Below are 23251 nucleotides of genomic sequence, written 5' to 3' on the forward strand. Positions count from 1 at the left end.
TTCAGTCAGTTTCTATTTGTATGTTTGTTCCTGTGCCTAAAACAAATCACTTTTTATTTTCTCTTTAGCTATTTATTGCTTAGCAATGTGGGAACCTAGTTATTACTGCTCAGATGTAAGCATACAGCCAATTACAAGCAGATTCCCACAAACTGCCTCACTTAACCAGTGCCTGTAGTTTCGCTTGCTAACTAGCAGTGTAGATATTCGTCCACTCTCCTGTCCTCTGTCCACATCCTGTCCCCAGTATGACCTCGCTGGTTCCAGTACCAAAGCCCTTATATTCCCAGGCCAGGGAAACCCTGGTAAAGGCCATTCCTCCAAAGGTCATCTGCTTGCTGGCCTGTGGGGGAAGAGACTGCCGCTATGAGGGGCCGGTGTGCTGGAGACCAAGCCAACAGGCCATTAAGGGCCTCTTCTCTAGCTGGTGAGGCAACTTTCTCAGTATATCTGCGAATGAATATTATATGTTTTATACAAAGTTCCATTGAACAGAAACATCCATTTTCATAACATACTGTATTATAGGACAGGTTAAATAGGTTATGAACATAAAACTTGAGGTTCAGCTTTAAATATGGGTAAACTTTAATTGTATTGGCTCTATAATAACTTTATTGAAATTTTATCATTTTAGAAATACATCTTTAGATTTTAAACTGGTTTAAGCTGGCCATTAAAATAGTTTACACCAAACATTCATACATTCATTTACTTTTTTATTCAAGGATGACTGATGACATTGTGGCCATGGCAAGGCCATCAACCAATCTCATTAAGACATACAACATAATAGATCAGTTTAAAAAGTAAGTGTTGTAACTCATTTACTGCTACAATAGGTTTGTCACAATAACAATACTGACTTTACTGATACCCTGAATAGTATCAGAATATCAAATAACAAAACAATAATATGCCATCATCTGTCATTAATTATACTGTATATATATATATATATATATATATATATATATATATATATATATATATATATATATATGTGTGTGTGTGTGTGTGTGTGTGTGTGTGTGTGTGTGTGTGTTGATTATTTCTAGGACAAGAAACTTGCATACAGTAGTGCTTGAAAGTTTGTGAACCCTTTAGAATTTTCTATATTTCTGCATAAATATGACCTAAAACATCATCAGATTTTCACACAAGTCCTAAAAGTAGATAAAGAGAACCCAATTAAACAAATGAGATAAAAATATTATACTTGGTCATTTATTTATTGAGGAAAATGATCCAATATTACATATCTGTGAGTGGCAAAAGTATGGCAACCTTTGTTTTCAGTATCTGGTGTGACCCCCTTGTGCAGCAATAACTGCAACTAAACATTTCCGGTAACTGTTGATCAGTCCTGCACACCGGCTTGGAGGAATTTTAGTCCATTCCTCCGTACAGACCAGCTTCAACTCTGGGATGTTGGTGGGTTTCTTCACATGAACTGCTCATTTCAGGTCCTTCCACAACATTTCGATTGGATTAAGGTCAGGACTTTGACTTGGCCATTCCAAAACATTAACTTTATTCTTCTTTAACCATTCTTTGGTAGAACGACTTGTGTGCTTAGGGCTGTTGTCTTGCTGCATGACCCACCTTCTCTTGAGATCCAGTTCATGGACAGATGTCCTGACATTTTCCTTGAGAATTCGCTGGTATAATTCAGAATTCATTGTTCCATCAATGATGGCAAGCCGTCCTAGCCCAGATGCAGCAAAACAGGCCCAAACCATGATACTACCACCATCATGTTTCACAGATGGGATAAGGTTCTTATGCTGGAATGCAGTATTTTCCTTTCTCCAAACATAACGCTTCTCATTTAAACCAAAAAGTTCTATTTTGGTCTCATCCGTCCACAAAACATTTTTCCAATAGCCTTCTGGCTTGTCCACATGATCTTTAGCAAACTGCAGACGAGCAGCAATGTTCTTTTTGGAGAGCAGTGGATTTCTCCTTGCAACCCTGCCATGCACACCATTGTTGTTCAGTGTTCTCCCGATGGTGGACTCATGAACATTAACATTAGCCAATGTGAGAGAGGCCTTCAGTTGCTTAGAAGTTACCCTGGGGTCCTTTGTGACCTTGCCAACTATTACAAGCCTTGCTCTTGGCGTGATCTTTGTTGGTCGGCCACTGCTAGGGAGGGTAACAATGGTCTTGAATTTCCTCCATTTGTACACAATCTGTCTGACTGTGGATTGGTGGAGTCCAATCTCTTTAGAGATGGTTTTGTAACCTTTTCCAGCCTGATGAGCATCAACAACATTTTTTCTGAGGCCCTCAGAAATCTCCTTTGTTCGTTCCATGATACACTTCCACAAACATGTGTTGTGAAGATCAGACTTTGATAGATCCCTGTTCTTTAAATAAAACAGGGTGCCCACTCACACCTGATTGTCATCCCATTGATTGAAAACACCTGACTCTAATTTCGCCTTCAAATTAACTGCTAATCCTAGAGGTTCACATACTTTTGCCACTCACAGGTATGTAATATTGGATCATTTTCCTCAATAAATAAATGACCAAGTATAATATTTTTGTCTCATTTGTTTAACTGGGTTCTCTTTATCTACTTTTAGGACTTGTGTGAAAATCTGATGATGTTTTAGGTCATATTTATGCAGAAATACAGAACATTCTAAAGGGTTCACAAACTTTCAAGCACCACTGTATATTTCTGAATTAAACTTTTCACATGTATGTTTAATTATGTGAATGGACCTGAAAAAAGGACTCTTCACCAAGTTGCTTTGAATCATTGATCCATAATTCAAGCTGTGGTGAAAGTCTCTGTGTTTTTCACACAATTTTCAGTTTTAAGCACCAATATGTTATAAAAACCAATTACAATAGTTAAAAAAAAAGTTAAATTTCCAACCTACTTTACAAGGGATTGTTTGAATATTGGACTTGGCATAATGCAACTTTAACATATCATTACATCATTTACATATATACTTGTTAATTGAAGTAATCAATTAATGAACATTAAATTCAGCTGTAAATTGTCTGACACAAGGTAGTATCAAAATGTTTTAAACTTTTGGCTAGTTCATGTCACACTCATGCAAGTAACAGCAGAGTCTGATGACTGCTTTTTTTGAATGAAAGATAAAGACTCTTTGGCTATTTAAAAAAACAAGTAATGACAAGTCTGTGTGCACGAGTGGTCTGTGTGTGTCTACAGGTTGAACATTAAATCCATCATTAACATGCAGCTGCCAGGCGAGCACGCTCACTGTGGTCCTGAACTGGAGCCTGACAGCGGCTTCGCATACTCACCTCAGATCTTCATGGAGAATCAAAGTCAGTCTTTCAAACTGTACGCACACTTATGACTGATTAAAAATAAGGGGTCAGTGGTGCAGTGTTTTTTGTAATTGCCTCCTTCTTGTTCAGTTTACTTCTATAACTTTGGCATGGCTGATTTTGGCGTGTCGTCTCTGGAGGGGATTCTTGATGCAGTGAAGGTTTTGGCCTTCTCTGTGCAGGAGGGTAAAGTGGCTGTACACTGTCACGCTGGACTGGGCAGAACAGGCAAGCCTTAAGATTACATATTAAGCTCAAACATGTCTATTCATGCCTTTTTAAATAAAACTGATAATCCATAACATACCAGAATTTAAACAAGTAAAATAATAAGTATTAATGAGCACTAATTTGTTCATCTATGATATCTAACATTCAGTGTAATGTTCCAGGAGTGCTCATTGCATGCTACTTGATCTACACATTAAGGATCAGTGCAAGTGAAGCTGTACACTATGTACGGATAAAGAGGCCTTGCTCGATTCAAACCCGTGCCCAGATTAACCTGGTGTTTGACTTTGCAAGGCTCCTGGGCTCCCAGCTGGCACAGTACCCAATGCTGAACATGCGGCATGGTGCCTCATTCAGTATGAGGCAGTATCTTCAGCGCCAGGCCATGCTCTTACATGGTGAAGAGGCCCATTCCTTTGCACACACACCAAAGATCTTACATTTTCTCTGCAGCCTGTTGACAGCCCTTGCTCAGGGAACAGCCGGTCCTCCAGAAGTTCAGCAGGAACTAGAGAAAAAAGTCGCCATTTTGGTTCTCCAGCAGGCAGTGAAAAATGTTTTGGTACTGCAGCGGTATTTGCCTGTCCTGGTGGATAAGGAAGAATCTTGTGAGTCTTTCTCTTCCTGGGATGAGCCTTTTGGATTTCTAGAAAGGAAAAGGGAAATGCTTTTGAATAAGCGCAGTTACAGTGAATCAGACCTCAGCAAAATTTCTCTGAATAAGGTGAGAACAAATTATAACTGTTTCCAAAAAGCATTGTTTAAGATGCTTTGGTGAAACTAAATATTAGGATGATTGATGAACAGTTGCTTACAATAACATTTCAGCATGAATCGCATATTGGCTTCGAATTTAATGATAAATCGGTGCTTTTTCAGTTTCACAGATTTTCTTATATTGTCTAAACTAGGTTCTAAACTTTTCAATTCCTGATATACCTGAGATTCTCTCTCTCTCTCTATTTCCAGGATATGAAATTTATACACAGTTCCACACTGTTTCAGAATGGTGGTAAAGTATGTAATGGAATTATGGGTCATTTAAGAAAGGAGGAATCAACAAATCCTGCATTCTCTGTCTGGATAAATGAGTCAAACTATGCAACAGACAGACACACACACATTTCATCATCAAATCATCAACTGGGTAAGCCCAGTGCTACCAAGATGGCAAAGTGCATGATGAAAATGTCTCAGGGATTCCCAAAATTCAGCTCCAATATCGAGGTGAGTTTAAATTTACATTTCCATTCTCTGACAATCATACAGTCCTACACAAAAGGTAAAGATTAGTAGAATTGTTCATGTTTTAATTTCAAACAAACCCTTGAATATAGGTTTCTTATTTGCTCTTATACAATGATGGTCAATGCATTGTTTTGTTTTACTTCTTTTTTTAATTTATAAAGCACTGTTTAATTATTAAGCTTTGTAAAAATAACAGTGCCATGTTTAATTAATTAATTAATTAATTAATTAATTCGGGTGGCACGGTGGTGTAGTGGTTAGCACTATTGCCTCACAGCAAGAAGGTTCTGGGTTCGAGCCCAGCGGCCAGTGGGGGCCTTTCTGTGTGGAGTTTGCATGTTCTCTGCGTGTCTGCGTGGGTTTTCTCTGGGTGCTCCGGTTTCCCCCACAGTCCAAAGACATGCAGTTAGGTTAACGTGGGGCGGCCTTGGGTTGAAGTGCCCTTGAGCAAGGTACTTAACCCCTGACTGCTCCCCGGGTGCTGTAGTGTGGCTGCCCACTGCTCTGTGTGTGTGCGTGTGTTCACCGCTTCAGATAGATTAAATGCAGAGGATGAATCTCATTGTGCTTGAAGTGTGCATGCGACAAATAAAGGTTTCTCTCTCTTCTTCTTCTTCTTCTTCTTCTTCTAATGCATTGTTTTGTTTTGCTTCTTTTTTAAATGTATTAAGCTCCGTAAAAATAACAAGTATGGAAAAGCATCATTAGCATCAAGAGCTGTTGCTAAAGCAATGGCACAAAAGGAACCAGTAGGCAGCAACATCCTGCAAAGAGCCACAATATTACAGGTTAGACTCCTTTACTGGCAAGTCTTTCCCAAAAAAAGCAAAGCTGCATAGTGCTTCCAGTAAACTCATTTGATACAAGCATGCAAAAAAAGTTACATAAATATATTTGATGTATAAACTTTTCTGACTTGAGTTTTTGTATTCTGTATCATTACAATAAATCAATACATCAGTCCCTAGTCTTCTGTACATTTCTAGGCCATTTTGTGGCATTTTAGTTTGAGCTTTGGTTTTAGTTATAGCAGTATTTCTGAATGAGGATGAATAATATGTATTGAACATGTGTAGAGGCTTTTCTTATAGTGTCTACACGCTTCACAATCCCACAGGAGGAACTGAACATCAGTGCTTATGGATGGGCCACACTGGCCATGGAGACCGACCCAAAAGTTCTAAGTGCTCTGATGTGGATCTGGTTAGAAAAACTAAAGGTCAGGAACCAGTTGGACTAGTGATGAATCTCATTAGGATACAAACAATACCTGGTCTCTATTACCACTAATGTTGAAGTAAGGAATGAAACACGACAGGGTTTTATGCTGTTCTAGGAAAATCAATCCCTGATGGGGTGGTGTGATATGGCTCAATGCAACAGCACATCCCAAAGTGTTTCATTCCTCTAATACCACAGCGATTTGCCAATTATTACAATTTATTATTGAATGATACCTTATTCTTATTAACAGTTTATAGTTAAATTTAAAATTGTGGAACACCTGTGAGACAAGTTCCTTCTTGTCATCACTTACATTATATAAGCAGCTCAGTTATTCACTCACCAGCATCTCTTTCAGAACAGAGTCCTGAAGACTTTCCCATGGCAAAAAAAACCCAAAAAACAAAACAAAAAAACGTACTGATCATTATGCACTGACACTTGAGACTCCATCCGTCATTATGAAACATAATTTTACATAGAAGTTTACCATATCAATTATTATACATTTTTCTTTGTTAAATATCCTGTTTATTCAGTTATTATTAGCCATGCTTTTATGTAGAGCAGCTATAATACAAGTCCCTGGGAATAAGATGAATTTGTGAATTAAACTGCGCTGTGGTATAAAACAAGTGAAAACATTGTTTCACCTAGTCACTGTAAAGGTTTCCAAATATATTGTTGAATGTGTTAACAGGATCCTGTCCTGAGTGCAGAAGATATAAGTAAACTAACAAGTACGTCTGGTCCAAATCCCCTAAAAATGTTGCACAAGGTGACCTGCATAACATGAAATTATTGACTATTATAAAACTAATACTTTTATATAACTAAGTAAATAGTTAATTATAACCTCTCTCTCTCTCTCTCTCTCTCTCTCTGTGTGTGTGTGTGTGTGCGTTTATGTCATGGTTGGATGCACATTTTAGTCTCAGCGTAGCACTCTGTGTTGTTTGCTCAGCTGTGTGGCTCAGGTGACATCTCAGTGTCCACACCTTGAAAAGCCTGTCCTGCAGAAGCTTATTAAGGCGCTGACCAGGGTAACAGACTGCACTGTGAATAAATTATAACCATATTCATTTACAGTGGTGCTTGAAAGTTTGTGAACCCTTTAGAATTTTCTATATTTTTGCATAAATATGACCTAAAACATCATCAGATTTTCACACAAGTCCTAAAAGTAGATAAAGAGAACCCAGTTAAACAAATGAGACAAAAATATTATATTTGGTCATTTATTTATTGAGGAAAATGATCCAATATTACATATCGAAAAGTATGTGAACCTCTAGGATTAGCAGTTAATTTGAAGGTGAAATTAGAGTCAGGTGTTTTCTATCAATGGGATGACAATCAGGTGTGAGTGGGCACCCTGTTTTATTTAAAGAACAGGGACCTATCAAAGTCTGATCTTCACAACACATGTTTGTGGAAGTGTATCATGGCACAAACAAAGGAGATGTCTGAGGACCTCAGAAAAAGCGTTGTTGATGCTCATCAGGCTGGAAAAGGTTACAAAACCATCTTTAAAGAGTTTGGACTCCACCAACCCACAGTCAGACAGATTGTGTACAAATGGAGGAAATTCAAGACCATTGTTACTCTCCCCAGGAGCGGTCGACCAACAAAGATCACTCCAAGAGCAAGGCGTGTAATAGTCAGCAAGGTTACAAAGGACCCCAGGGTAACTTCTAAGCAACTGAAGGCCTCTCTCACATTGGCTAATGTTCATGAGTCCACCATCAGGAAAACACTGAACAACAATGGTGTGCATGCCAGGGTTGCAAGGAGAAATCCACTGCTCTCCAAAAAGAACATTGCTGCTTGTCTGCAGTTTGCTAAAGATCATGTGGAAAAATTGGAAAAATGTTTTGTGGATGGATGAGACCAAAATAGAACTTTTTGGTTTAAATGAGAAGCATTATTTTTGGGGGCGGCACGGTGGTGTAGTGGTTAGCGCTGTCGCCTCACAGCAAGAAGGTCCTGGGTTCGAGCCCCGGGGCCGGCGAGGGCCTTTCTGTGCGGAGTTTGCATGTTCTCCCCGTGTCCGCGTGGGTTTCCTCCGGGTGCTCCGGTTTCCCCCACAGTCCAAAGACATGCAGGTTAGGTTAACTGGTGACTCTAAATTGACCGTAGGTGTGAATGTGAGTGTGAATGGTTGTCTGTGTCTATGTGTCAGCCCTGTGATGACCTGGCGACTTGTCCAGGGTGTACCCCGCCTTTCGCCCGTAGTCAGCTGGGATAGGCTCCAGCTTGCCTGCGACCCTGTAGAAGGATAAAGCGGCTAGAGATAATGAGATGAGATGAGATTATTTTTGGAGAAAGGAAAATGCTGCATTCCAGCATAAGAACCTTATCCCATCTGTGAAACATGGTGGTGGTAGTATCATGGTTTGGGTCTGTTTTGCTGCATCTGGGCCAGGACGGCTTGCCATCATTGATGGAACAATGAATTCTGAATTATACCAGCGAATTCTAAAGGAAAATGTCAGGACATCTGTCCATGAACTGAAGTGGGTCATGCAGCAAGACAATGACCCTAAGCACACAAGTCATTCTACCAAAGAATGGTTAAGGAAAAATAAAGTTAATGTTTTGGAATGGTCAAGTCAAAGTCCTGACCTTAATCCAGTTGAAATGTTGTGGAAGGACCTGAAACAAGCAGTTCATGTGAGGAAACCCACCAACATCCCAGAGTTGAAGCTGTTCTGTACAGAGGAATGGGCTAAAATTCCTCCAAGCCTGTGTGCAGGCCTGATTAACAGTTACCGGAAACATTTAGTTGCAGTTATTGCTGCACAAGGAGGTCACACCAGATACTGAAAGCAAAGATTCACTTACTTTTGCAACTCACAGATATGTAATATTGGATCATTTTCCTCAATAAATAAATTATCAAGTATAATATTTTTGTTTCATTTGTTTAACTGGGTTCTCTTTATCTACTTTTAGGACTTGTATGAAAATCTGATGATGTTTTAGGTCATATTTATGCAGAAGTATAGAAAATTCTAAAGGGTTCACAAACTTTCAAGCACCACTGTATATGAACATATTTCTTCTCTTTAACTACAATTGTCAAGACAAGTTTTGTATATTGAACTCGAGTTTATACGTTTTCAAAAATCAAACTTAACATAATCCATTGTCTTGATGACTTGTGAGTTTTGTCTGAAATGTCAATATTCATTTAATTAATATCTATAAGTTGAAAAAGGGAAAGTGGGAGGAGGAGGAGGAGGAGGAGGAGCAGGCAGGGTGAAGCTGAAAGAGAAGCTCCTGTGATTCAGAAGTGAGTCAGTGTGAGATTTAAGGAAACTGGCAAACTTGCCATTATCAAACAAAATGATAAATAAATCAAAGTAGAAACAATATAAAAACATTAGTAATCTTAATTTAAAATAGCAATAGATATGAATATAGCTGAAGTTTTGAAAGTGTGAGTGGAAACAGTGAGGAAGTTTATGTTTATTTGACAAGATAAAGTGAGTTTTCTTGAATGGATAAAGTAACATATTAAGTTGCTTTAACTCAGAGTATCAACTTGAAACAACAAATGATCTTTAGTTAAATAACTTGTATAATGAAACTTACCTATGTAACTATGGTTCTATGAATCCTGGATGACCTCCAGAGGCGGTGCATAAGCCCTGGATGTCTCCATCTCACAAATGCGCAGGTTTGAGTACCAATACCAACAAAGTCACCTGTGACCCCTGGTGACCCCAGCTAACCTATTTGTTCCAGTGACATCAGAAGATCTGTTCCTGCAGAATCTTCTCACATCATCATGAGGATTCTGAGTGACATAGCGCTCTGGTGGTCATCCAGGTTTATAGAACCGTAGTTACATACATAACTTTCATTCAATTTCATTCCTCCTGACCGCCAGAGGCTGTGCATAATAACTAAATGACCCATGATCAAGTCATGAGGAATCCCCAACACATACCTCATTGAGAGGAAGCAGTAGATCTGGGCAATAGGACCACACTCAGTAGGTGGGGAATGGCAACATTCACCTGATAAAATCTGGAGAAGTTGCTAGGTGATACCCATGATGCTGCAGCACATATGGTCTCCAGAGGCATGCCTCACAAGGCCGCCTATGATGTGGAGACAGCCTGAGTAGAGTGGCATCTCACCCTGGATGGCAGGGGGTGACTACCTGTTTTATATGTGTGGGTGATGACGTCCATGATCCAGTGAGACAGTCGCTGTTTGGAGAGAGCACAGCCTTTCTTAAAGACCACCATACCTGAGAAACAGCTGTTCAGACCGCCATATACTCACAGTCACATTTACATACACTTTAAAGCCCGCACAGGGCACAGCAGTTTTAGGTTACCTCCCCCCCCCACCTTCTGGGGAGTTAAACTGTGCCAGATAGATCAGTTGGTTAAGGTTAGATCATGACAGAACCTTGGGAAGAAATGCTGTATTCGGCCACAGGGTGACCCCTGAGCCATCAGAGTTCCACCTCAAACATGAGTCACTCATGGACAGGGCATGTAGCTTGCCAACACACTTTGCTGAAGTGATGGCGAGGAGAAAAGCAGTCTTTCCAGACATCCACTTCAGATCCGCCTGAGCCAGAGGCTCAAAGGGAGGTAAACATAGAGCATCCAGCACCAGGGACAGATCCCATGTTGAAACTCTCGGCGCTCGTGGGGGATGTAGTCTCAAAGCTCCCTTCAGAAAAAGGGACAGAAGTCTGTGGCGTTAGACCATGTTGTTATAGACTCAAGCATGTCAAGATGAAATGGCTGCCATGTATACCCTCAGGGTTGTGGGGGACCGGCCATCCTCTAGGAATGATTGGAGGAACTCCAGAATTGTGGGAACTGAACAGTGCACTAGGTTGTCATCCCTGTTGGAACACCATGCAGAGAACAGCTGCCACCTGTTCTCATACTGGACCCCAGGTAGAAGGCGCCCTAGCATTCAGCACCGTATTGTGGATGGTGTTTGTACAGTCGTTCAGCAGCGGGTCGGGCCCTGCGGTGGCCAGACCCATAGCTGCAGGTAGTGAGGATTGGGATGCCAAATCTGGTCCTCTAACTGAGACAGGAGATCTTTCCCTTCCGGGAGGTACCATGGTGAGCTGCGACAGAGCCTGTGCAGCAGAGGAAACCATGTCTTCCCTGGCCAGAAGGGGGCTTCCAGCAGCAGACTGTAGCCTCTTTGGAGGACCCTCTGCAGTATCAGAAGAATCAGTGGGATTGGTGGAAATGCATAAAGGATACCTTGTGACCAATCATGGATGAGAGCATCCTGGCCCAGAGGGCTCATCTCCTTTATCCAGGAGAACCAGAGGGGGCAATGGGTTGATTCCCCTGTGGCAAAGAGATCGACCTCTGCCCTGCCGAAGATGTCCCAGATGTTGAGCACCACTTCTGGATGAAGCTGCCACTCCCCTGGCAAAAGCTTGCAATGTGAGAGGAAGTCTCCAGCCCGGTTCCATTCCCCAGGCAAATACATCACCCTCAGGCTGGCTAGATGGGATCCGCCCACATCAGGAGGTCCTGAGACATCTGCAGCAACCATGCAGACCTGGTGCTCCCCTGGTGGTTTATTTGAGTGATGGTTGAGACGTTGTCTGATTGTGCAAGCACTTGCCTCTCTCTCAAAAATGGTAAAAAGTGCTTAAGTGCCATGCGCAAGGCCCTTAGCTCCAGTACATTGATATGCTCTGTGCAGTCCTGAGCAGACCACAGCCCATGAGCTGTCCAGTTCTGCCACACTGCACCCCATCCTGAGAGCAAGGCATCTGTCGTAATGGTCTCTTGATGGGATGGTATGGAACCCACAGGTACACCCTGGAGCAGAAATGCTTTTCCATTTCTGGTTGAGAGTACTCTGTGCATGTTTGGCTGCTGCTTCTCACTGGAGCGTTTTCTTTTTTCCCCTTTTTGTGCTTGTATTATTTGATATTTGTTCTTTGTTTGAATGTTTTGTCCACTAGTTGTGGCATAGCTCCAGACCCAGTTTTGGGTGTCAGTTTCCTTCAGGCCTTGGTCTGCCATGGGTAATGCCTGTTCTGCACACTATGGACTGCAGTGAGTTTGTTGCTCTCTTTAACATTGGGGTTGTCCAGCACTCTGTGCTGCAGTGCTTCTGTGCTTGCTTTGTGGATCCATGGTGCAGTGTTCTGACCAATGTTGCCCAGTGGCATCATGGTGGCTGTACAGGCAGTGTGGGACATACCTTCATGCACCTTTTGGTGGGATTGTGGGCATCTATGCCACTGGAATTACATCCTGACCCTCTTTTGGTGGACTTGTTTTTTTTCTTCTCTCCTGTTTTGTAATTTTAAAGTGACCTTGGGTATGAGAAAGGTGATATATAAGTCAAAATTATTATTATTATTATTATTATTATTATTATTATTATTATTATTATTATCTCTCCACAGAGCCAGAGCAAGGAGGCAATTCTGTGACACCTTGACTTTCCTGTGCCAGTGCCACTTGGCATCCTGTTTTGGCTGTTCAGCCACCTCTGAAGGGGGCATAGCAACAGCAAGCCTAAAGGCCAATTTATGCTGACAACCCAGTCCTTGCGGACGGTGTCGCAGACAGTGTCTGCGTAGCCCCCCCACCTTTGCAGATGCTCTGCGCGCTCCTCCCCAAAATTGTGACCACCGCAGAAGCCTCGCAGACAGCGCCGCAGACAGCGCCGCAGACAAGAGGGCTCTGATTGGTCCACTCTATCCACTGTACACGCACTTCCGCTTCCCTACTTTCCCGGTTTGTTTTGTTTTCATGACTGGCATTTTTAAAAACACAAGCGAAGATGGAGCAGCATAAAGAGCGGTTGATTGAGGAAGTGAGGAAGTATGTACATCTATACGACTCCAGTTCTAGTCATTATAAAAAAAAAAGGTCTAGTCATTATAAGTAACCGGAGGATAAACACTCCACTAACCACACCCACCAACTACTCCTAGCAACTTCATGCCCCCTTGCGTTGTGCCAGTGAATAACATTGCGCATGCCTATTCCCCCGCTCAACAATAAATTACAACTGTCTGCGAAAAGCTATCTGCGAAAGCCTTGTCGCAAGAGCATGCAGAGGCCTTTAGGGGACCACAGTTGTGACAGCCATCAGTTTGCCCAGGAGACACATCAACTGGACATAGGGTAACAATCTGCCCTCTCGGAAGAGGGGAAAGAGGTGGAGGAGGCCGTTCACCCACTGAGGCAATGGACAGGCTTTCATGGTGGCTGTGTTCAGAGCCATCCCCAGGAAAATTATGCTCTGTGTAGGAACTAGGCAACTCTTTTTGAGATTCACCTTGAGACCCAGCCGGGTCACATGTGAGAGAAGAAATGCTGTGTCCTGGGCCACTTGAGACTGCACGCAGATGAGCTAGTTGTCCAGGTAAGGCAGGACCTTCATGCTCCACAACTGCAGTGGTGAGAGGGCTGCTGCCATGCACCTGGTGAACACCCATGGGGAGAGTGAGAGGCCGAACTGGAGCACTCTGAACTGAAAACAATGGCCCTGAAAGGCAAACCGCAGGAACTGCCTGTGGTGTGGCACAATGGGTACATGAAAGTAGGCATCCTTCAGGTCAATTGATGTAAACCACTCCCCTCTAGTAACAGTACACAGAACCTCTGCAGTACTGAGCATGTGAAGCTTCACGACCTTCAGGAACTTGCTGAGTCCCCTTAAGTTGATGATAGGGCAGAGTCCACCATTTTTCTTTTCTATTAGAAAATATGCCAAATAGAACCTTCCTGGTTGTGACAGGGGATCTACTGCCTTGATGGCACCCTTGTCCAGGAGTGTGAACAACTCCTGGTTCAAGGCCAGGGCTTTTGCTGGGTTGCATATGATGGTCATCTTGACCTGGCCAAAGGTTGGGGGCTGGCATTGGAACTGAAGTTTGTACCCTTGGGTTAAAGTGGTAATCACCCAGGGGTCCATGGTGGAAGCAGCCCAGTAACTGAGCTGCTGCTGAGAAAAACAGCTGACAACCAGACCTGGGTCCTCATTGTCTGGCCCACCATGCCTCTAGAGGTCCTGGGGTGGTGACAGACAGCATTTAAAGCCTGAGGTATTCTAGAGGACAGGTGCCCAGGGGCCTGAAAGTCCTGGGACACCTGCTGAACAGGCTACTGAGCTGGGTGCTGAGACCTAGGGTAACCATTGGGGTAAGTTTGTGGGTGAGAGCAGTGCTGGGTGGCAGCCAAGGAACCCATAGGCCTGCTGGGAGGATGCACACTCATGTAAAGCCCAGAAAACTCCTGTTTAGTTTGCCTGGCTTGAACCATGCACTTGAGTACCTGCCAGGCAGCAGACCCAAACAGCTCACTAGGATACACCAGGACGCTGCAGAGAGTCCTTCTGCATGTCTCAGTGAAGGGTGACTGTGCCAGCCAAACATGGTGGTGAGCTTGGACGAGAGTGAACATCAACTGTCCCAGCTCTCTGGACATAAACGCAAAAGCCTGCAGAGATGCATCACTAAAATTGTGGACGGAAGCATCCAGTGTAGCCTCCTGCAGGAATGCTGAGAGAGCGAGCATTAGGTGTGATAGTGGGTTACCTATGTGCCCCATGCATGCCGCTGCATCATAGGCCTTGGAAAGCAGGTCATCCATGACCTGACACTGAGGGCCGGGACACCTTGCATCTGGCCTCAGAGTCTTGTCAGGACAGATGATGAGAGCAGCTATAGTTGGCTCAATAACTGGCATGTGGCCCAAGCCAAACTTGGCTGCATCCTGCATTGCACCAGGGTTCGGACTTTGAATGTTGCATGAGAAAGGGCTCTAGAATCCCTCCAGCATGCATGCAACTCCCTCAAGTATTCATTTCATGGGGGTACAGTAAATGTGGCAGAGATTGGACCCCATTGAAAAAAGTACTGACAGGAACTGGCTAAGCTTGTGGAGCGTCCAGCTGCAGGTGGGCCAGAGACGTACAAATGATGGCTCCCATAGAGCTCTTCTCTGAACTGGACCCAGAACTGCGGGCTGAGGAACATGAGCTCACCTCAGAGGCATGGGAGGCTGCATTCTGGGAGACCTTGTCTGCTCCATATTCACCAAACTCAGTGGCTGAAGCTGCCATTGAGAGTACCTCATCCTCCTGAGCCAATATGGCCACAGGAGGAGCAGGAGCTTCCATGTTCCCTGCACCAGTTCCAGACTGGAGGGCTAGGAAGAGGAATTTCATTTGGTTAAGCTCCTCTGTCAACTGGTCCACCTTGGAAGCAAGTTTGGACTCTAGCCTTCTTTCTGGAGGAGGTGCCCTCAGTCTCAGCAGCCCAACACTTTGACTTGCCATATTGGGCTGGAATCAATCACTGGGCTGGAACCAATTGTTCTGGTGATGCAACATGCACTGTAAAAAATGTCCGTAGAATTAACAGTGAATTTATGTAAAATCATGACATAAAAAAACTGTAAATACAAAAACAATGAAGCAGTGTGTAATTTACATCAATATACTGTAAAACTCCTCACCAAATACCACTGTTAATTTAACAGTAAGAATATGTTGAATTGATCATATTTTTTTGTAGAATTTACAAATTGTTGTAGTTTAAACACAGACAAACTGTAATACTAAAACAGAATGTGATAGTTAAAATTACATAATTGCCCTGTTAAAAAAATACAAAAACGGCCACTGTCGTGGCTCAGTCGACTAAGGCGCCATACCATGAATCTGGGGACCTGGGTTCGATTCTGACCCAAGGTCATTTCCCAGTCTCTCTCCAGCTCATTTCCTGTCTCTACACTGTCCTATCCAATAAAGGCGAAAAAAGCCCCCCCCAAAAAAATATCTGTCTAGTAGATCATTGAAACCAGCATACACTGTAAAAAAAATCCTGTTGTTTTTACGGAAAAAAACTGGCAGCTGGAGTCACCAGAAAAAATCCGTAAAATATACAGCAAAACGGTAATTGCTTTTACGGTACAGCTTGTACATTTTACAGTTAAATCCAGCATATAAAACACTGGACTTCTGTTATATTTGCTACTTTAAACTGTAAAATGTACATGCTGTGCTGTAAAAGCAATTACCGTTTTGCTGTATATTTTACGGATTTTTTCTGGTGACTCCAGCTGCCAGTTTTTTTCCGTAAAAACAAGGGGATTTTTTTTACAGTGTGCCCCAACAGCTGTTACACCTCAGCCAGTCTAGCAGCCCTCACTGCCCAAGGCATGAAGCTGCAGTTCATGCAGGGATCTTCTGAGGGACCCTCCCTCAGATGCTTGAGGCCAAGGCATGAGGGACACCTGTCATGGCCATCTTCAAACTGCAGAGAAGCCATACAGGCCAAACAAGAATGGTTGCTCAACATGGTGGCAACCAACAAAATACAAAACATAATGAATAACAACAAATGCTAGGAGAGGCAGTGAGGCCACTACCATCACCAACAAGGGTTGCAACAAATATATATTAAGTTAACTCAAGTGGAAACCTCCTGCACTAACTATAACACCAATGATTCACAATACACCTATGCTGGGAGTGGGAGCGAAACCACTGCCTTCACCAGCAGAGATGCCACAACGCAGTACAGGTACAGCCTAGTTTTTACCAAAGTAACAAGTTAGCTCAAAATACTGTAGCCAACTGTAGAAAGCAAGTCAATATAATGTACCGATGCTGAGAGTGGGAGCAGGAGCACTGCCTTCACCAACTGGGTTGCAACAGATGTATATCAAGTTAGCATTAATAAAAACACCTCTGCTAACTATAATAGTCAATGATTCACAATACACCTATGCTAGGAGTGGGAACAAAACCACTGCCTTCACCAGCAGAGATGCCACAACACAGTACAGGTACAACTTAGTTGGTACCAAAGTAACAAGTTGGCTTCAACAGAATACTGTTGCCAACTGCAAAAAGCAAGGTCAATATAATGCACCTATGCTGGGAGTGGGAGCGAGAGCAGTGCCTTCACCAACAAAGGTTAGTTTGCTGTGGTTACAAAGACAGAAAATATGCACAAGCAAGTTGTCTGCAGAATACACCAAGCGAACACACTGGTTGAAACAAGCACCGTAGCCAAAGTTGTTGGGGTCAACAGATAAATTCAAGCAAATAATATTGGGAGCGGGAGCACACACACTGCCTTCACCAGCAAAAATGGGTACAACTAACATTGTTACCGATGACTTAAACGATAAGTAACACAATAAATGCTGGGGAGGGAGTGAAAACACTGCCTTCACCAACAAAGGTTAGTGTGCTCTGGTCATAAAAACAGAAACAGGTACAACCAAGTTGTCTCCAAAACATGAGAGTTAGGGTAAATTGAGCAAAGGCACTGGTCGAAACAGAAAAAATCAAGTAAATAATACTGGGAGTGGGAGCGCAGACACTGCCTTCACCAACAAACCTTAACTTGCTGTAGTTACAACCACAGAAAATGGGCATAACCAAGTTATCTCTAGAATATGTGGATTAAAATAAACTGAGCAAAAGCGCTGGTTGAAACAAGGTAAGCATAGCCACTAACAGAATAAACAAGTAAATAATACTGGGAGTGGGAGCACACACGCTGCCTTCACCAACAAAAACAGGTAACTTACAACCAATGTTGTTACCGATAATTCAACCAATCAATAGGTGTATACATAATAAGTAATACTTATGAAGTAAACTTATTGATAAGTTAGGTACATAAACAGCTGTAGACCAGCTGAGAATAATGATCTGAGCAAAAGGAGCGAATACAACAAATTGCAGCAAACCTTTCACCAGAGCATTCGCTTGTTGCAGCCTTTGGAGGGCGAGATGCTCGCAACTCTGACAAGTTGGCACAAGGTTACCCATGACAAACAGCTGAAAATGTGGATACTATCAGCTTTCTTTTAGTAAAGCTCAGTGATGTGCAGTCTACCTGCAAGCAAGAAGATGAAAAGGAACAGATCTTTTGATGTCAGTGTATAGGTTAGCTGGGGTCATCAGAGGTCACAGGTGACTTTGTTGGTATTGGTACTTGAACCTGTGCATATATGAGATGGAGACATCCAGTGCTTATGCACCGCCTCTGGCAGCCAGAAAGGATGAAATAGAACACTCTGAGGTCCTGGGCCTGTCAGACACTCTGTGGCAGTCTGATAAACCTTGAGATTAAGTATTTCATCTAACTAAAAACATCCATGCAAAAGTGACACACATGGTTATATTCTGGACACCCTCAGCAATAATAATATGAGAGTAAAGTGAATGTAATGAAATTTGTTTTTATTTAAATTAAGTGCAAACACAACCTTACAAAACTATTTTCAGAGTCTTCAAACCTTGTAAAAAAAACCCCACACTATAAATATATCTGCACAAGACTTTTGAAGTCTGAACCTTGTAAACATAGGTGTTGGCTACATAAAAGTAAGAATGACATTCAGAAATGTTCTGTAGTTTCAATACTAATTGTAGAAACTTCAGACTACCTATGTTTTCTCCAAAGCCAATTGCCCTTTCAAATGAATATTGATGAGGTGTAATTCACCTGTAATCCCCCCGTCACTGTCAATAGTCCATTTGTCAAAGACGAAGACCCTGGCCCTGGCCACTGTACCTTCCTGCCCCCACACCTCTCTGCTTGGAAAGTTACTGCAAAGAAAAGAAGCCTTAAAAGCCAAAGCTATCACAGTCACAGATTCACATATTCTGGCTTCTTCTAAATCTTATAATAAATATACCCTCTTCAACTGTAAGATACTCAATAAAATGTTCAATAGCTAATGATCACCCCTGGATTGTGTCTCTCTGCTGTCAGTCCTCATCGCAGTCCTCATCTGGATGCCAAGCATCATAACAGTTCCTGTCAGGTTGAAGGCAAAGGAAAACATCACACGTTTTGCACTTCCACAGGGTTTTTGTTTTCCTTCCCTGCAACCTCCAGTACACACAGGCTCTGCGACCATCACCGGCCCTATTCCCATTTGTGTTCAGCTCAATACCACAAACTGGCTTGTGAGCCTTGCCAACTTTCTTCAGAGGAGCCTTTGGGGCCTCAAAGTTTCTCAGTTGGTATAGAAACAAGTGAACATGTGCACTTGTTTATACCGGTGAAATGAGGCGTGTTCTCACCTCCCCTTGCTACACAATGAACGAATGATGACACTGATGTTCCATGTGCTTATCATGTGAATAGCTGATGGGTGTGTCATTAAAAGACTGCAGCTGGCTGAAGCACTGAAATTCGTAAGATTTGTTTTTATTCTCTTTACAAAGTGCTAAAGATAAACGTTGTTTTAAAGATATATATATATATTTGAAAACTAGAAGATTCAAGGTGGGTGGCACGGTGGTGTAGTCTCACGGCGCTGTCGCCTCACAGCAAGAATGTCCTGGGTTCGAGCCCCGTGGCTGGCGAGGGCCTTTCTGTGCGGAGTTTGCATGTTCTCCCCGTGTCTGCGTGGGTTTCCTCTGGTTTCCCCCACAGTCCAAAGACATACAGGTTAGGTTAACTGGTGACTCTAAATTGACCGTAGGTGTGAGTGTGAATGGTTGTCTGTGTCTATGTGTCAGCCCTGTGATGACCTGGCGACTTGTCCAGGGTGTACCCCGCCTTTCGCCCGTAGTCAGCTGGGATAGGCTCCAGCTTGCCTGCGACCCTGTAGAACAGGATAAAGTGGCTAGAGATAATGAGATGAGAATGAGAAGATTCAAGGTTTCTAGTGGTGTTACTTGAATGTTTCTAGCACAAAAACTTGCGGAGCTTTAGATGTGTGTTTACTAACAGTCCTAAAAGTCCCCCGGGGGGGGGGGGGGGGGGGGTTCGGTGACCTGAGAGTGTTAACTTTTTGTGTTGAAACAAAGGTTATCTTTCAGTTGAGTTTACTGACATTTTTAAGGCAGCAGTTGAACTTTTATTTCCAAGTTTAAACCAGTTTGAAATTTTTTAGTCTTTGTGTGTGTGTGTATTAATACATTTGTGTTCATACTGTATATGTAAGCTCACCTCATTATACATGTGTGGGTTAGTGTCTTTTTGTCTGCATGCATTTTATGACAATGTACTGTGTATGTAATATACACTTTAAAGGATGAAAGGATTGTAAATAATAATAATAATAATAATAATAATAATAATGTTATTTTCTAAATACTTTTTATTTGTGCTGTATGTTTTTCTTCATACCAGTACCTCACAGAAGAGACAGAGAGCTTTAACACCTTGCTAAAGGTGTTTGGAACCAAAGTAAGAGATATGCAGCATGTCTCACACTTCTACATGGCTGCAGGGATGTCAGCAATTGAAAAAATGTCTTAAAGTGCTGGATCCAGATGGACCAAAAATAAATAAATAAATCCATTAAAATGCACTGTGTTTTTTTTCCCAATGTTAACTGTAAACTAGAGAGCAATCTTAGATATAGGACAGCTAGTTGGTAACAGTAAGTCAGTTCACATCATACCTAAAATCAGATGGCATTCAGATATTTATTGCTATCATACATTAGTATGTGAGTCAGTATTTCATCACTCATTTGCGTTATGTTCCTGGGTAATACTTGGGGGTTCAATACAATATTTTTGAGGCTCATTCACTAAAAGAAATAAAAGCTGACCAAAATACACTATATGGCCAAAAGTAGTACGTGGACACCTGAACTTCACACCTATATGTGAGCCTTCCTCAAACATTTGTTTAGAACTTCTAGAATGAGCTTATTGTACAGAATGTCTTTGTATGCTGGAGCATTATAATTTCCCTTCATTGGAACTAAGGGGGCCAAACGTGTTCCGACATGACAATGCCCCTGTGCACAAAGTGAGCTCCATAAAGACATGATTTACCAAGGCTGGAGTAGAAGAACTCGAATGACCTACACAGGGCCCTGACCTTAAGTGCAATCACCCACAGGTTATAATGCTCATGCAGCATTTCATTTTGTGGCCAATCATATCTAAAATATGATTTAAAAAATTAATTCTGGCAGGGGTGGCACATTGGTGCAGTGTGTTGTCTCGCAGCAAGCAGTGTTCCAGGTTTGAACCTGCCGGTTGACTGGGGCCTTTCTCTGTGAAGTTTGCATGTTCTCCCCATGGCTGGGTGCTCCGGTTTCCTCCCACAGTCCAAAGACATGTGGATTAAGTCACCTGACTACTCTAAAATGCCCATAGGTGTGAATCTGAGTGTGAATGGCTGTCCCTCTCTCTGTGTGTGTTAGGTGGGGTTTACATTAGACCGTATCAGCGGATCATCAGATTAACGTTTTTAAAACGATTAGTGTGCACACAGCAACGCCAATACACGATTCGCGTGCACACAGCAACGCCAATACACGGATACGCTCGGCTCCGCAGGCATCCTGCGCTCCAAATCACTCCGCCCTGAACAGCGAGTGCCCTCTGGAGGGTGCGCACTCCAGCCCTGCGCAGCTCAGAGCGCGCGAGTGGAGCGCATGAGCAGTGATTTGGGACTGAGCCGCTGTGTGTGTGATCTCAGTGCATGTCGGGCATGCGCGTCACTTACCACTTGCAAGTGGAAGGATGGCAAGCCTAAAGACAATCATAACTACACAATGGGCAGTATTTGCATCAGTATTTGCAGTATTTTCATACTTTTATACTCTTTAATGAAAGGTGATACAAGGCAGAAGTCCGCGCCGTTTTTCAGCAGTCGCGTCACATGACCAACGCCAGCGAATCAGGAAGGTGGATGTCACAGTGACGTTGTCCAATGACGACGCCAGCTAGAGCTTAGCACAGCGTATCCACGTATCTCAATGTTTACACAGAACCGGACCAGACACGATCTGGATTGAATACGTGGACCCTGGCGGATTCCCATTTCCCGGCGTTTCCAGGCGTTTTAATGTAAACGGACAGTGCATCCGCGAAGAAAACGAGACAGATACGGTCTAATGTAAACTTGGCCTTAACCCTGTGATAGATCAGTGACCTGTCCAGCGTGTGCCCCGCCTCTCACACAATGTCAGCTGTGACCTGCACTGGATAAGCGGCATAGAAAATAAATGAATTATGAAAATCGAAATATGTTTATTCCCTTTTAAATTCCCATTTGAACCTGGTTACTCTCAAGGATTCTCTTTCAGGTCATCTCAGGGAGATTTCTCTTGCTACTGTCACCTCTGGTCTGTTCATCTGGGATCTAAATCCGCATCTGGATTGCTGTAAAACTGCTTTGTGGCAAAGTTTATTGTTAAAGGGGATTATTTAGGGGACAAAGCTCATTCATGACATATATATCATTTGTATGGGCTATATATGGTTAAAATATGTTTCATATAAACATAAACTATAACTTTCTTATTGGCATCAGCCCAAATAATTAAACATGTCAATTACAATAAAAACAATATGCATTAGGATGGTATGTACTGTATAGCCTATACAATAAATAAACATACAACCCAATAAGCACACAGCCCAGAAAGCTACACAGTGTGACATAGGTCTATTAAAAATACAAGCCCAAATTAAGTTCCACACATTTTGTTTATTGGAAATATATTCAACAATGTATTATATTTTGTAAATTACTATAAGGAACAAAATAAGCTTACATTTTTTACCAGTAGGTGTCACTATTCAAGGACATTACCACACACTATAGGCCTAACAATATCATTCAGTATGGGCCAAGCTAAAGGACATTCTGTCTCCAACAATTGAATACACCGATTTCAAGTCAAGTCAAGTTTATTTGTATAGCGCTTTTAACAATAAACCAGTCCCCCCAGGATTTTGCGGGCCTTTTTTGTGATTGTTGCGGGCGAAAATGTCTGATGTTGCGGGGGGTTTTCCAAAAAATTGCAATGAAAGTTTTGGTATTTTTTAGGTTTTTGTTGCGATTATATTGTGGGAGGAAGTGAAAGTTGCGAGAAATTGTTGCGATTTTCTCTTTTTGTGATTAAAATTGAGTGATATGTTAAATATTAAGTTATTACTGAAAAACTATTGATTAAAAAAACAAAGACACTGAGAAATGGTCCAATAAATAACTTTACCAATATAAAAGATTACCAGGACTACAAAAATGCAGAAAAATAGGCTTTACTTATCCAAATGCACCTGTTGGTTCAAAAGTTAAAGTGCATAGAACCTCACAGCACAACATGAAGTTACCTTAAAATATAATATAAATGCTTCAGCTTTCATGTAAGAAAAAAAACTATTAATACTAGTTCTGTGTGCAGGCAGTCTCTCCTGAAGACTAAATTAAACAATAATTATAAACTAATAAAATAAATGGCTCAGGCTTCAT

At 42.2% G+C, this 23251-nt stretch overlaps 1 protein-coding gene across 1 annotated transcript; it reads left to right on the forward strand.

Moving 5' to 3' along the window:
• Positions 1-248: 248 nt before the first annotated feature.
• On the forward strand, positions 249-9292 carry LOC132888263 (protein tyrosine phosphatase domain-containing protein 1-like). Its single transcript, XM_060924337.1, has 11 exons — positions 249-427; positions 729-809; positions 3203-3321; positions 3415-3552; positions 3717-4279; positions 4525-4782; positions 5475-5591; positions 5921-6022; positions 6728-6805; positions 6960-7070; positions 9239-9292. Exons 1-11 carry the CDS (start codon positions 249-251, stop codon positions 9290-9292), a joined length of 1800 nt encoding a protein of 599 aa, XP_060780320.1.
• Positions 9293-23251: the final 13959 nt, after the last annotated feature.

The sequence above is a fragment of the Neoarius graeffei genome, chromosome 6, assembly GCF_027579695.1.
Source record: "Neoarius graeffei isolate fNeoGra1 chromosome 6, fNeoGra1.pri, whole genome shotgun sequence".
Classification (NCBI taxonomy): Eukaryota; Metazoa; Chordata; class Actinopteri; order Siluriformes; family Ariidae; genus Neoarius; species Neoarius graeffei.

Coding starts and splice junctions, on each gene's coding strand:
- LOC132888263 (XM_060924337.1), top strand. CDS start 249: ATGACCTCGCTGGTTCCAGTACCAAAGCCCTTATATTCCCAGGCCAGG. Junction 810..3,202: donor ATAATAGATCAGTTTAAAAA/GTAAGTGTTGTA, acceptor GTGTGTCTACAG/GTTGAACATTAAATCCATCA. Junction 3,553..3,716: donor CGCTGGACTGGGCAGAACAG/GCAAGCCTTAAG, acceptor GTAATGTTCCAG/GAGTGCTCATTGCATGCTAC.